Below are 16,467 nucleotides of genomic sequence, written 5' to 3'. Positions count from 1 at the left end.
ATTTTCTAAAAATTTATTCTAATATTGTTACAAAATTTTAAAGCTAATGAATAAGTCGTTGTCAAATATAAAATTTTTTTATTACTTATAAAAAGTATAATATTTATTGATTTATTTTGACATATTTTTAAGTCATTTAAAACTGTTTTATTGATAACATCTTTCAGGAACATTTTTTTTTAAAACTTTTTTGTCAACCACTGAATTTTTCAAGTACTAAATTAGTAATTAACCCTAAAAGGTAAAAAGATAAAATCACCCACCCATTCCAACATGAAGTAGCATTCTTTCTAACAAGTTCCATCTATAAATAAAAGCCATCACACTCCATTTTCTTTTGTATTCAGAGACCTGAGATTGAAATAGAACACTACATATACTATCTATCTTCATTATTCTCCCCAAACAAATTAAGCAATGGCTTCAAGGCCTGGAATACTCACTGATTGGCCATGGAAGCCTCTTGGAAGCTTTAAGGTTATCTTATATATATCTCAAAATAGATGTTATATATTTTTGGTTCATTTATAATGCACCCACCCACCAACACTATTGTCAGTGTGTGATGAATTTAGGGTTTATTTTCATCTTCAAAGAGATCAATCAAAGTACATAAACACATACATGCTGTGTTGTTTTCAATAATGTTTTGTCACATACATACACTACATACTGTGTTCAATGAAGACAATAATGTTATGCAACTTTTCTATATTGTACCTTGTCACATTTTTCTAGCTCAAGATTCTATAGAAGACAATGGTATGTATATGTATGATTTATGATTTACATCACATTTAAATATTTAATGGATAATGACTAGAGAGAATTATAAAAATTTTGTAGGGACACTCAAGTATATTGTGTTCTTTTATTTTTAATTTAAAATCTTTTATCAGACATAATTTCTCGTATCATCGTATATTTCGTCTTTTAAAAATTTCTCATATATATTTCAGCTATAATTATCAGTTTAAGTTGTATACATTATATTTTTTATTAAATGTTGTCGTTCTTTAAACTTTGCATTAACGCGTAATGTTTATGCACCGAATTATTTTTTTAGAATATAGAAATTCTAACTAATATTTTTTTTAATTAATTTTGCAGTATCTGGTATTAGCACCATTTGCGTTTCATAGCACATATTGCATGTTTGTGAAGGATAAGAGTGAAAGGGATATATCCACTTTTCTGATTGTGCCATTTTTGCTATGGAGGATGCTTCACAACCAGATTTGGATCACACTCTCTCGTTACCGAACTGCTAAAGGCAATGCCAGAATTGTTGACAAGGGAATTGAGTTTGATCAAGTTGATAGAGAAAGAGACTGGTAACTTGTCACTTTATATTTTATATTTTATCGTCGTATATACCTCTCATCATGCATGAACACAAAATCTTATATTATTTAATTATTAGCAATATTATTATAAGTCGATTTTATCGTAAATTATTTTTTTCAAAAATTTAAGTTAATAGGATGTGATATATAAATGATTACATTATATATCTATCAGATCTCTCAAATAAAAACTTTTTCAGATTTGTTTAAAATTTTGCTTAATATTTTTTTATTTGCCTTATTGGTTTTTTTTTTCTCTTTTGGGATAAAAAAAAATCAAACTTCAAACTTTTCGATCAAGTTTTAATATTATATAATAAAATAAACAATTTCTCTCAAAAATTTAATCTGATATAATAAAAAAAAATGTTAGAAAGTTATCAGAATTTATTATTTTTTTATTAGTTAGCCATTAATATTTAAAAGTATGAGATAAAATATGTTATTGAATTACAAAACTAAAAGAATTAAATTAATGACTAAATGATAATTAAAAACAATAAATTATGATAATTGGTTAACATTTCTCATAATGAAATACATTACTAAATAATTATATATTTAACAGATCCATCCATTAGGGATAAAGTCTTTTATAAAGTTTATCCGTGTGAGATAATATCCATCAGAATTTCTGATTTTTAGGTTAAATTAAACCCAATTAATTTTAAGATAATATTAAAATCTATTAACTTATTTATAAATGTCCATGCTCCATATAATTATTCTTTATTAGATTAATTAGATAGACGCATTATTAGCCTGTTATTAACTTATTATTAGTGGGCCAAATGATGCCTCTAACAAATTCACTAAATTGTGAGATGTTTTGCCTACTGATAGTATTAATTAGTATAATTAATTAATATTAACTTAACCCGTACCTTATATATTCTAATAATAAGATACAATAATTAAAGAATTAAATTAAATTAAGAAACTTTGTCTTAGAAAGATAAACATGTTAGGTAGATAATGTATTGATTATATTACAAATTTTAAAAGTTTAATATGATCTACATAGTTAATTAATTTTTACCTGGACCACTACTATAATTTTTTTATTCTTCTTTTACTTGCATCACATTTTTCAAGGAAGAAGATATTCGTAGGTTTTTCCACCAACAATTGGAAGCCACGTTACATTTATGAACATTTAAAAATATATGATTTATTTTTTCTTTCGTTTATGAATTAATGTATGGAGATAGAAATTGCCCCCACATTATATACGAAAAAGAAATTTTGCATTCATCGTGAATAGTACATTTCGTTGCACGGAGAAGAATAACTGGACCATGTTCATTATTTTCGTTTTCCTATTTAAGATTTGATACTTTTTCCCCTTATATCATTAAATCGTAGTATGGTCCTCTTGATCCATATCATCATAGGTTATGATGCGCCAAAAATATCAATATACGACTAAATTGAGTTTGTTTAATGGTTAGCTCGCTAATTCACTTAAATAAGTGTTGGAGATTCGAATTCGACAAGCTGCATACAATAATGTATTGACCAACGACAAACTCTTAAATAGAACTTCATTCCTTAGCTATCAAACATACGATTAAAATCTTTTACTTTTTATTCTGTGTTCAACAAAAAAGTTAAATTATTTTTTTATTAATTTCAGTTATTTTTTAAATTTTAAATCTCAATACTAAATTCTAAATCTTTTAAAAAATAGAATTGAAAAAATATATAATAAAAAAATTGATTATTATATATTTAAATGGTTAAAAATTGATTTGGTGTATAAGTTTTTCCCCTTTGAAGAAGCTATAGTAATTGTTGATGTTATGTTAGTTGACTATCAATTCTTCACTGTTATTAGTTGAGGGTAGCTGGGATAGTGAGACTTGTATTCATAACACTTTTAAGTTGTGCACAGAACTCATAGGGTAATACCTCATGTTATCCATGGACCATGGGTAGGTAACCTAAAAATTGTAGACCATTATTTTACTATACATTCTTAAATGCCATGCATCGATCTACAAATATATTTGTCGTGATTCTAATGTTAAAATATCTTCCATCACTCAAACAAATATGTTAAAAATATAGTCTCATTTGTATTATTTATATATTGTTAAGTAGTAAGTGTAAATAACATAAAAAATTAGTCTCATATTAAAAAAAATAAAAAATAAAAATTTATAAGATAAGAAATACATTAATTTGATATATTAAAATTTTAAATTAGATGTGATATTTTTTTGTTTTATATCTTTTTATGTAGGATATTGTTTCTTTAATTATTTAACTTTAATCTCATAGTGAGAATATATTGAAGTTAAATAAATTTTTTTTGAATTCAAACAGAATACTTTAAATCTTAAGGATCAATACAGAACAAATTTAATACTTTACTCATTTAATATATTTAAAATTTTAATTTTGATATATTCACACTATAAACTATTTTATTCCGTCATTTATTTATGTTTATTCATTTAAATAATTATTCATATATTAATTATTAAAAATAATTATTTTTATTAATATAATAATACGTAATTGAATACATAATTAGATATGCATATAAAAAAATTTTATACTTCCCATACATCAAAATTAAATATATTATTTAATAAATAGGAAAGCAAGAAAAAATGATTTGATAATTGTTGGTTGCATGGATGCAGGGATGACCAGATAATATTCAATGGGTTTCTATACTACCTAGCAGCGTACACACTGAATGGGGCATCACATCTTCCAATGTGGAGAACAGATGGAGTTATTATGGTGTTCCTTCTCCATGCGGGTCCAGTCGAGTTCCTTTATTATTGGCTCCACAGAGCCCTTCATCATCATTTCCTTTACTCCAGATACCATTCTCATCACCATTCTTCTGTTGTCACTGAGCCCATTACTTGTAAGTACTCTCATTTTCAACTTTATTTAAAAAAAAAATTATTTGTATTATTTTCTGTATAATTTTTATATATTTTTTTAATAGTATAGAAATTAAATTTTATAAATTTTTATCAATTATTTTGAATATTAAAATTAAAAATATATATAAAAAAAATAATTATAAAAATACACTTTTATTTAGAAAATGCAACCACAAACAATCATGGATTGAATAGACTCTTTCCTTTAGAAAAGTTTAAGTAAAATCTTAAATTGACCCTCACAATTTTTTAATGGTCAATAGTCTCTTATCTTAATTTAATATAATTTATTTACTAGTCATCATTAGCTTCTAAAATTTCAACTCATGAGAATGATGAATTTTAAATTTATAATATGGCTATTTTAGTGTCTATTCTAAATTAAAAAAAGGACTTATCTATCTCACAATTTAAAAATAAATGAATTAACGAATAATAAACAACAGTTCTATTAGAAAATCAATTAGAAAGGTAGTAAATTAGAACTAATTAGTTAAAAAATAAAAAATTTATTATATATAAAAAAAATTTTCTCACTATCCTAATTTTTTTAATTTTAAAACTAGAAATATAAAGAATTGATTTGAGTTGGTTTGTATTGTAGTTGATTCTCTAAACTTTTTCAACAACAAACAAATATTAAAGGCTAATGTTGTTACTCAAAACAATTTGAAAACAAATTTATACTTTATTCTAAAAATTCTTAAACCATGATATAAATAATGACAAAAACTCGCACAAAGTTATCTTCATTTGCGTATTATTGACGTACAGTGAAAAGCAATATAACAATTTAAAAGCAGGAGGTCATTAATTGTTTGAGTCTTTTAGATATGATAATTGAAAGTAGAGTAACAACTCTACCCTCTTAACTAATTCTTATTATAGCACTCGAGTGTGATGCATTATATTCTGAATTTCTGATTTCTATGGATGCATGGTTTGATGGATTGTTATGCCTTTTTCATAGAAACACAGACTGCATTCTGTCATTGTTATTATTGTTGAAGGTTACTTATCATAGTGACGGACCACTCCATATGAATATTGCTTCTTTCTCTAAGACATGTTTCTCCTGCAATTAGATAATATTATTTTATTTTTTACTTTAACTATATGTACAAAAAATTGACTATGCTAGGTATATGTTAAAATTAATCACTAAAATTAGTCATTAGGATAAAATATATATTAAAAATAAGTTAAATCACACATGTATTTATATATAAATATATTGATGGCTAATTTTAATATACGAATAATATTTTTGATAAAAAAAATTATGCAATTATATCCAATTAGATTAGATAATATTTTAATAATAAATTTAAAAATTAGTTATTTTTTATATGATAATATATAATAATTATCTATTTAAAATATTTTATACTTACAATGCATAAAAACTAAATTTTTATTTCTTAGAATAAAATTCTTAATAAATATGAAGAAGTATGGTGAAATAAAAAAAAAAGATTAATTAACAAAGGTAATTTTGTACTAAAATTCTAGATATTTCATCGTCTATTTACATAATTATAACTAAAACTTTATTTTGTAGTTCAAGACAAATTACCCTGGCCTTTTCCGAGGCCATATCTAGCCATTATTTAATATATTTTTATTTTTAAATTTTTTTAGGGGGTGGGGATATTATGCTCTATATGAGAAAAGATAATCATAAACCAATAAAAGAATGATAAATTTTATTAACCAAAAGTATGTTGGTCTTTATAATAATTTTATCAAATTTTTAATTAAGTTTTTAGATTTTTTTAAATTTTTATATTACTTTTAGTTTTATAATTAAATTTTTTATAGTATAAAAAATGTTAGAGTTTATTAAATATTTTTTTCGTAAATTAAAAGTATCTGTAATTAAGAACCTAATTAGATTTTTGATAACATATTTTTTGAAAGAAATATTCTGTTAATTTTAATGATTTTAACATAAAATGACCTAATTACAAAATTAAAAATAATATAGAGATCTAATTAAAAAAATACAAAAATCTAATTACAAAATTATAAAATTATAAAGACTAACAAAATAATTAAACCTAACTAAAATATCTTATTTTATTATAAGGTAATATTATTCTATATCATCTTAAAATCCACCATTCTTTAATTAAATAAAAGATCTCGGCTAATATTTTCCTTCATTTATTCTCTACAAACAAGAAGTTTATTACATTAGAGGTATAAGTATTCAATATTTATATATCTTCTTTTATCTATTTAAATTTAAAAAAGTGATTTTATAATATAATATTTAAATTTTTATAATAAAAAAGGTTAGAATTCGAATTTTATTGACAAAAGAAAAGGACGTGTTAGAGATATGTTCTAATGTAAGTTGTCCAACGCAGATGGAGTCTAGATTTATAAATTCTTTATATTAATTAGCTCCTAGTTTTTATTCGACTATTTTTTTTTTAATTTCTTTCCATATTATAAGAGTTTTTAGGGTTTAGGGATTTAATGATAACAGAAGTTGGTGTGGTTTACATGAAAAGTTTGATGTTTAAATAATTAACATAAGAATTAATTAATGTTAAAATGATTGCAGCTGTGATACATCCATTTGCAGAACACATAGCGTATTTTATGCTGTTTGCGATACCAAAGCTGACAGCAGTGTTCACAAAAACAGCATCAGTGGGGGCCATGCTTGGATATGTCACTTACATTGATTTCATGAACAATATGGGTCACTGCAATTTCGAGCTCCTTCCCCATTCCCTCTTTTCCTTCTTTCCTCCTCTCAAGTTTCTTCTCTACACCCCTTCGTAAGTCTCTTTTCTTTCATTATTAATCACATGAATAAATGACCATTTGTATTTATAAAAGATGAAAATACTGACATATGTATTTATATTAGATTAAAATTAAATTTGTACTCACGCAAGATGTCCTCTATGTGACAAAAGTATCTTACGCGGCACTTCAACCCTCCAAAGACAGGATACTTTTGTTATACGAAGAACATCTTGCGTGGGTACAAGTTTAGTTTCGATTTAATATGAATACATATGTCAGCATTTTCATCTTTTATGAATACAAATGATCATTTATTCCTAATCACATATATCCTCACTTTTTATCCACCTTCTCAAAATTCAATTGCAAAGCTAAAGGTTTAATCGCATGCATGACAAATATTAAGAAATTAATATTTTATGTTTATACTATTAAAATTTAGTAGTTTGAATTTAAAGTGTCAACTAAATATTGGACAAAAAGTCAAAAATAATAAATTTTGTTGATTATGTGGTATCAGTCCGATATAAGAAAATAATATGCCTTTGTGGAAATATATATTTTGTTGGTCATGTAGTATAACTTTAAAAATCGATTCAGTCATTGAATTAGTAAAATCATAGATTCAAATATTTAAATATTCAATTAGGGTTAAAATGGATATAATAAAATAATATATTTCTATATAAAATATATAATTTTTTATAAAAATTAATTTTTACATTTTATTATTTTAAATTAATTAACCGCTAAAAAATGTATCACTTCGATCAATCAACCAATTTTTTGTTAATTTTTTTTTTGTTTTTTAATCGATTTATTGTTGATTGATTTTTAATGTGAACAAGACCAAGTTGAACTGGCCGATTTTATTTGACTCTCAGAACCATAATATTTTTAAAAAACAATTTAATCGATTTCTCCAAAAATTAGACCTATTTCAATTGGTTCATCAATTTTTTTTACCTATTTTATAAACTTTTTTTATCCATCTTTTGCAACAGATTTTTTGACTAAATTGATCCAGTTAGATGTTTGATTTTTGGTTAATCCAATTAAATCGATTCGATCAGGCTTTTAGAATTATAGTTACAGTAAATTAGTAGTTATCTCTTTTTTATTTTATGTTAATTATTTTTTTATAAGATAATAAAATTGTATTCCAATTTTTTTTAATACAAATCTCTGTTATTATATCATAATAATATATATTTATCTAAAAATTTAAATTTTTAAATAAAAGTATATAAATGATTATCTAGGAAAGAATATATGTAACCCGAATGGCTTAGAAAGCCATGCTGGCCATGCTTAAAATATCACGAGGTTGGGTGTTAAGTAAATGCAGTTTCTGAGGATCCCCCTAACTGTCACTGCTGGCAGCCTTCTATAACAACAGAAAAACATTATTATTATTATTAATTACCAGACATCATATTAATTGTTTCTCGTGGGAGTTATTGGTCAAAACATATACAGGTTATGTAGCTTTCGTTGGTCCAACAGAGAGTTTACATATTCAGATTTTTTAATCTAATGCTAAATATTAATTCTTTGGATGACATAAAATAACCAAAAAAAAAAAAAAACTCTTAAACGCTTTTGATAATTATTTCGAAAAACAACAAATTTTTTAATAAAAAAAATTCAATTTAATTTTTGAGTTTTATTTTTATAAAATTAATTAATTTTTGTGTCAAAAAAGTTGATGTTATTTTTTTTGTAAAAAAATTAATCAATCTCAAAAATAATATTAGAGACCGAATTAGATATTTTTTTTTAAAACCTCGTAATCCTTATCAGGTGGGGTATTCACTCTAAAATAACAAATAGGAATGTGCATGCTTTTTCTCCAAAAAATGTCGGCTCCATATAAACATACGTTATTAATGATCAATATTTGGATGGTCTAGGAACTAATTAAGGTCGTTGCTTAGGTTTAATTTGGACAAACAATTTAAGTAATTTTTTTAAGAAAAAATTAAATAAGAGTTATTTATATTAAATTTTGTATTTAATTTTTTAATTTTAAAAATATTTATTTAAAAAAATGTGATAAAAAAAATTTTTATTGTGGGAGAAGTATTTTTTTAAATTTTTTCATAAAATAAATTTTTAAAAAGTTATAATTTAGTTTTAAAAATTACATCAGATATTAAGAATCTGTTTCAAAAGCTTTAAAAATTAAATTGAATATTATCTCTTAAAGTTAGAATATTAACATTTTGAGTTTAAATTTTATTAAACTTTTATAATAATTAAAATTTAGTATAAATTATTATTTTTATCTATGAATATTCTAAATGCTGATAAGTCATAGAATTTAATATAAACTATTATTTCTATATATGAGTATTGTGAGCACTAACAAATCGTCAAGTTTGGACTTCAATCTTATCCCCAAGTACACACGTCGATTATTGCTATGCACACTAATGTTGGTGAATTGGGTGGGTGATGCAAGGAAGTTGTTTGATAAAAGTTCTCTGAGAGAGGATGTGTCTTTCACGAATTTGGTTACTGGCGATGTCTTAAAGGGTCACGTGGATGATGCTAGAACTCTCTAATTCACTAATTGATATGTATGCCAAGTGTGATGAGATTCATAAACGTGGATAGGGGTGAGGTTGATCAAGGTTAAGGATAGGATAGTTTGAAAATAAAACTAAAGTTTGTGAAAGAAATAATTTAAAAATTTTTGATAACTTTTTAGTGTTTCAGTAATTTTATATTTTTATCAGTTTAGATTTATTTTTTATAAGTATAATTTTAATTTTATTTTTTTGTAGATAAATTTATCAATATTTAAAATATTTATAAGTAAAAATAATAATTTATTCTATAATTTATTTTATTATTTTTTATCGTTTTAAAAGATAAAATTAAACATTAAACTTAAATTAAAAATACTAATCTTTTTTATAAGATATGAAAAATTTTAATCAATTTGAGTTGGTTTAGTGGTTAGTTTATTATTCTACTTACATAAGTGTCGAAAATTTTAATTTCGCCTAATGTATACAATAGCTCATTAGCCAATCACAAACAACTCTTAATAAAACTTCGATCTACGACAAATTAATCTTTTACTTATTGAATTAAAAAATATCATAAACAACCAGAAAATAGATACGAAGAACCCTAATCACAAAAATGTACCCCACACAACTATTTAACCTCGAGTTAGCTAGCCACACCAATAAATCTCAACTCATACACCAAATTAACCTTTAAGGGGGAAAAAGTCAGTTATAATAGGATTTAATGTCAAACAACTCATGACAAAATCTACGTGATATTCCTAATAAGAGAATTATTTTGGAGTATTATTTTAAGTCAGTTCTCAAAAAATTGTATTATGACATTTTAAGTTTTAGTAAATTTTATTCATTAAATCAATTTTAAACTTGTATTTTGTTAGATAAATTAATTTTTATATCAAATAATTTGTTTATATAGAATAATTTATTTGAAATTTTTTAACAACTGTTACATTTTTATTAAATAACATAGAGACTGATTTACTACTATAAAAAAAACATAGAGACTGATTTTTTTTTTTTTATCAAAAATTTAAAGTGAGAATTGATTTGTATTTGGAATATTCTGCATATTTTATGTGTAGCTATTTATTGAAACACATCGCTTTGTTATCTAAAATTAATTGTAAATTTTACTCAAAATAACATTTCATTCTATGATTACAAGCTAATGAATTCTAAAATAAACTTGTTAATAAACAAAAATATTTCTCTTCTAATCATGCATTATGTATAACATTATTCCCAGATTTCATTCTTTGCACCACACCCAGTTCAGAACAAATTACTCCCTCTTCATGCCACTCTATGATTACATCTACAACACCACTGATAAATCTTCCGACGACTTACACATCAAAGCGCTAAGTCGTCGCGAAGAAATACCAGAAGTGGTACATATAACACATCTCACAAAACCCGAGTCGATCTACCATCTTCGGCTCGGGTTTGCGTACTTGGCTTCGAACCCCTTCGCGACGAAATGGTATTTGTGGTTGATGTGGCCCGTGACAGCGTGGTCCATGACCCTCACATGGGTCTATGGTCGAACCTTCATTGTTGAGAGGAACCAATTGGACAAACTTAACCTTCAAACTTGGGCGATCCCAAAGTACAGTGTCCAGGTATGACTAAATATGATATTTTGGGTTACACATAATAACATGCACTTCTAATTAATATGTTATTTCTTTCAGTTTGAAACATTTGTTTATTAAAAGATTGGTACATTTATAAGTCAATATATTTTAGTATATAAACTGATTTTGTATATTGAATTGTTAATAAGGGGTTGAATTTTTTAAGGTAATGCTAGGAAAATAAAAAAAAAGTCAGAACTTATTTTATTTAATATTTATTAATTATTATAATAAAATAAGATAAGTTTTACATGTTTTTTTATTATTATTTTTGTTATTAAATATTTATAAATTTTTTAATATATAGAACAAATAATCCTAACCACTAAAATGGAATAGAACAAATAACCCTACACACCGAGATGAGTAGTTCAATCTGATTATCTCTGTTTACATTAAAATTAGAAAAAAATGAACACAACATACATTATAAAAAAATCTTAATATATATTTATGTTCATAACTTGAAAATATATTTTTTTTAATAATTAATATCCGTTGAACTCTTAAAAAATAACAAAAAAAAAAAAATCTTGGTTAACTTATTTTTTCCAAATCATTTATTTATTTGATTGTGTGTAGTACTTGATGCAATGGCAAAATGTGGCTATCAACAAAATGATTGAGGAAGCAATTTTGGAAGCAGACAAAAAAGGCACAAAAGTGGTGAGCCTAGGCCTAATGAATCAAGGAGAAGAACTCAACATATATGGAGGCTTATATGTTAGTAGGCATCCAAAGCTAAAAGTGAAAATTGTTGATGGAAGCAGCCTTGTAGTTGCTCTTGTTCTTAACACTATTCCTAAAGGAACAACTCAAGTTTTACTTAGGGGAAAACTTAATAAGGTTGCTTATGCCATTGCCTTCAAATTGTGCCAACAAGGCATTAAGGTCAGCCAACTTTCTAATTTTTCTTGATTTTTTACCCCTATGTTTTAAAATAAATGTTGCAACTTTTCTTAGTCAATTTTTTAAAAAATAGTATATGTACACAGAAAATATTTCTAAACTTTAAAGATATTTTCTATGTATATATACAGTTTAAACAATTATATTACGTGTATATAAAAAATTAATTATTAAATTAATTATTTATATAAAATATATATTAAAATATAAAATATATATTTAAAATAAATTAAAACACACATATTTATATATAATACATAATGACTAATTTAAATAATTATGTTATCTGTACATAAAATATTAGTTACTAAATCAGCTAGTTATATAAAATATATATTAAAATATAAAATATATATTTAAAATAAGTTAAATAACACAGATATTTAGTTATTATATATTATATATATTTATATATAAATATAGTAACTAATTTTTTGTGTACATGTATTATTTTTTTATCTTTAAATGAGCCCGCTTTATTAATCGATAGTTAAAATTAGCTAGCTTCTCAATTAAATTTGTATATCTTTTATTTATGTGTTTTAAAATAAATGTTGGACATTGTTTTTGGTATATTATCCAAAAATTAATGTATTTAGATAAAAAATATTTTGGATATATAATTAAACTCATAAATTAGTAGCTAATGTCCTACCCATTGCATTTAAATTTTTTGGGTCCTATATTGGACTCACATTTCTATCTCCAGAATATACCCTATAAGAGTAATCCTTAATTTGCATATAACTTATCTAAATTTTTTAAATGGGTAAAGTATATTTTTGGTGCTAAAATTTGACAAAAGTTTTAAAAATATCTTTAAGTTTTATTTTGTTTCAATTTTATCTAAAAAAAAATTTATTTGCATCAAATATATCCCTGACGGCTAATTTTTTTATAAAATTTAAGACCAATTCAATAACAATTTCATAAAAATAACTCTCAACACAAGTAAATAAAGCATAATTTTCATGTATTATTGTTAGATTGGTCTTAAATTAATAAAATTTTTAAAAAATTTAGCCGTCGAGAATATATTTGATGCAAATAAAAATTTCTTAAAACAAAATTGAAACAAAATAAAACTTAAGGATATTTTTAAAACTTTTGTTAAACTTTAGAAACAAAAAGTATATTTTACCCTTTAAAATTTTATACAATATTTAAATACATTAATTTTTCAATGCAATGATATTTATTTTGAGATTTTAAATCTAAACACTTCTCTATTCTGTTAACTTTGTTTTAGGTTGCTACAATGCATGAGGATGATTATGTGAAGCTCAAGAAGTCGTTTAACAGCTCTGAAGCTAATTTGGTCGTTGCCCTAAATTTCACTCAGACGGTAATAATTATTTTATGGATTAATTATTTTGTGGATTCCTATAATTTTATCAATTTTTTTATTATGTTCCTATATACTTTTTTTTTAATTGAATTTTTATATCATATTAAATTTCTTTACCGTGACAAAAATATTAGAATTAGTGAAATATTTTATTGATTTTGACATTTTTATCATGGCAAATACTTAATTACAAAATTTGATATAGTACAAAAATATATTAAAAAAATAAAAATTTAATTAAAAATTCGATAAAATTATAGATAATGACAAAGTAATTAAACTTTATTTTATTATAATAACCCAAATTTAACCCAAATTTACTCAGTTTTTACTTTTGGATGTTCAACTTATAAGTTGAAATTATTCTAAGGTACTTGATTCCACTAACATACAATAAGGTATGTATCAACAATGAAAAGCAACAAGGTACTTGTTTCTTAGATTTCAATAATTTGAATGAATTTTATTGGATATGTATATAGGTATGGTTAGTGGGAGAAGGATTGACAGAAGAGGAAGAGATGAAGGCACCAAAAGGAACATTATTTATTCCATATTCTCAGTTCCCTCCAAAGAAATATCGAAAAGATTGCTCATACCATTACACCCCATCAATGGTTGCTCCAAATTCTGTTGAAAATCTTCACTCTTGCGAGGATTGGTTGCCAAGGAGGGTGATGAGTGCATGGCGCATAGCTGGAATAGTACACTCATTAGAAGCATGGAATGAACATGAATGTGGCTACACTATGCACAACATTGACATGGTTTGGAATGCAACTCTTCAACATGGTTTCCAACCTCTCAATCTCCCTAATCATACAGTAATTACTTAATTAATTATATTACCCCATATACTTAATTAATATAATCAATGCTTTGTGGCTGGGTATTATTCCCAGCTAGTAGTTATTGCCTTACGTTTCTTAATTACAATCAAATTAAGTATGGTATGCTATGTATTGTGCTGAAGTTAATTAATTATAAGCAAGTGATGATGGCTGGATATTTGGTCGTAGTTATCTATATCTATATATTATATATGTATGTATATCCGGAGATCTACTTCAATCAATATATTTATGTTACCTTTCAAATTTCAATTACAGTATGTATGGGAACCATGTTAGAAATTCTATAATGTTTGGAAGATAATAAGAAATTAATCCAAATAACTTAAAGTTCTTTTATTTTATATTAATTAATTATTATTGTTAGAATAATTTATATAATTTTAAATGTAATAAATGTGTAAATACATGTATAGAAAATTATAGATGTTATGTTATGTAATAAAGTAATTTTAGATATTGTCTTTTAACATTATTGAAAATCAATTCAAACAACTTAAAATTACTTTATTAATTATTGCTAAAATAATTGTGCATTTTTAGATATAATAAATCAGAAACTCTTGATAACTATATTTTTTATTAATTTTAGCTAGCAAAGTACAATTTATGTTTAATAAGTAAATTTTTTATTAATTTATGTATATAAATATAAATACAAATTGTATTGACTTAAATGGACAAATTCGGATAAATATAAATATAAATTATGTGCTTCATCTATATATGTAAATACTTATTATAAATATGAATACAAATTTTTGTTGACAAAATACTTAACAAAAATAATAATATTTATTAATTATATAATATTACTGATAATATATAAATGTTATATAAATAAAATTAGAGGTCAAATATCCAATAAATATTTTTATCTTTCTCTTCACTCCCATTTTTTAATACACCCTTTTCATCTCTCTCTCCAGCTGCCACCATATTATTGAGGATAGCAAAGCAATAATTGACCATAAGAGTGATCAAGAAACTGTTAAAGAAACTGTTTAATGGGTTATTTGTTTTCTGTTTTGTTTTCACTTTTAGACCGTTCATATGTACTGAACTTTAATTTGGGGGAGAGAGGTTGAGTTCATTCTTTGAATTGATTACTCATGTATTGTTACCATTTTCACTCAATGTTAATATTCAATTTATGCTTCTAATCTTATTCATAGTATTTTTTTCTGCTGCATTTCATTGCTCTTTTCTTCTTTTCATGGGTTAATCACAAAATATTTTTGAATTATTCAAACACTGATAATAATAATCCCATTTTTATTATTGACAAAAATAACTTTAAATAATTTAAAGAAAAATATAAAAAAAAATAATGATGATTGTAAACAAATAATGGATTAAAAAAAGAAGGTCAAATTAAAATTAAAATTCAGATGCTTAATTAATTAATTAATATTAGATTTTAAATTTGAAAAATTAGGATTAACAACCAAATACATTCACATTACGTACAGTTATTCCCAATCCCATTATAACTTCATTTCCGACGTCTGCGGCATAGCCCACACAGTAGTCCCTCTCTGGTACCCCACCACAACTTGCCGTCGTTGTTGGAGACAGCCGTTCAGACGCAGTAGAACGCTGCCATTCCTCATCACCCCGTTCAGACGCAGTAGAAGCCCTTAACACATGCCGACGCCGCCGCAACCTCACCACGCACCGCTGCCCCGCTGCAGCCTCACGCTGAAGCCGCTGTTCATCCTTTTATGGACGAGTTTCTTCTGCGATCATGAAAAGCGAGAAAGCATTTGGGAGAAGAAGATCTGGACCAGATCACATCTGCCAAGGACGCAGCTGGATTCAGTGTTGACAGCTTTGAAACAGAAGTCATTTCTTTTCTGTTGGGAATAATAAACAAAACTCTTTCTTTCTTTCTTTATTTCTTACAAAGAAATGAGAATGGTGGGTGATGTTGATGGTGATAGGTAATTTCTGTTCACGCCCACTTCTCTCCTTGAATTGTTGTTCATTTTACTAGGTATGCGGATAGTTATTTTCATTCTAAAGTGGATGTTTATTTAATTTGGATTGGATTTAACTAGGTATAATGAAATTTGCTGGATGTTCATTCTATTAGGTATGTGGATAGTTATTTTTCATTCTAAATTGTATATTTATTTAATTTGGATTGGATTTAAGTAGATAT

General features: G+C 24.8%; 1 protein-coding gene across 1 annotated transcript; it reads left to right on the top strand.

The window, feature by feature from the left end:
- The first annotated feature begins 326 nt into the window (after positions 1 to 326).
- On the top strand, positions 327 to 14,555 carry LOC112779428 (very-long-chain aldehyde decarbonylase CER1). The gene is made up of 8 exons (XM_025823695.3): positions 327 to 477; positions 1,111 to 1,334; positions 3,998 to 4,230; positions 6,825 to 7,044; positions 10,805 to 11,180; positions 11,778 to 12,086; positions 13,354 to 13,449; positions 13,935 to 14,555. Exons 1-8 carry the CDS (start codon positions 418 to 420, stop codon positions 14,286 to 14,288), a joined length of 1,872 nt encoding a protein of 623 aa, XP_025679480.1. The 5' UTR covers positions 327 to 417; the 3' UTR covers positions 14,289 to 14,555.
- The last annotated feature ends 1,912 nt before the right edge of the window (positions 14,556 to 16,467 follow it).

Source organism: Arachis hypogaea, chromosome 19 (assembly GCF_003086295.3).
Source record: "Arachis hypogaea cultivar Tifrunner chromosome 19, arahy.Tifrunner.gnm2.J5K5, whole genome shotgun sequence".
Lineage (NCBI taxonomy): Eukaryota > Viridiplantae > Streptophyta > Magnoliopsida > Fabales > Fabaceae > Arachis > Arachis hypogaea.
This window is presented reverse-complemented; position numbering and strand designations above follow the sequence as displayed.

What these genes read in the sequence shown, in the direction of transcription:
- LOC112779428 (XM_025823695.3), top strand. Translation starts at nt 418, where the DNA reads ATGGCTTCAAGGCCTGGAATACTCACTGATTGGCCATGGAAGCCTCTT. An exon ending in TTTCTTCTCTACACCCCTTC is followed by an intron (nt 7,045 to 10,804) that starts GTAAGTCTCTTT and finishes CATTATTCCCAG; the next exon opens with ATTTCATTCTTTGCACCACA. An exon ending in CCCTAAATTTCACTCAGACG is followed by an intron (nt 13,450 to 13,934) that starts GTAATAATTATT and finishes ATATGTATATAG; the next exon opens with GTATGGTTAGTGGGAGAAGG.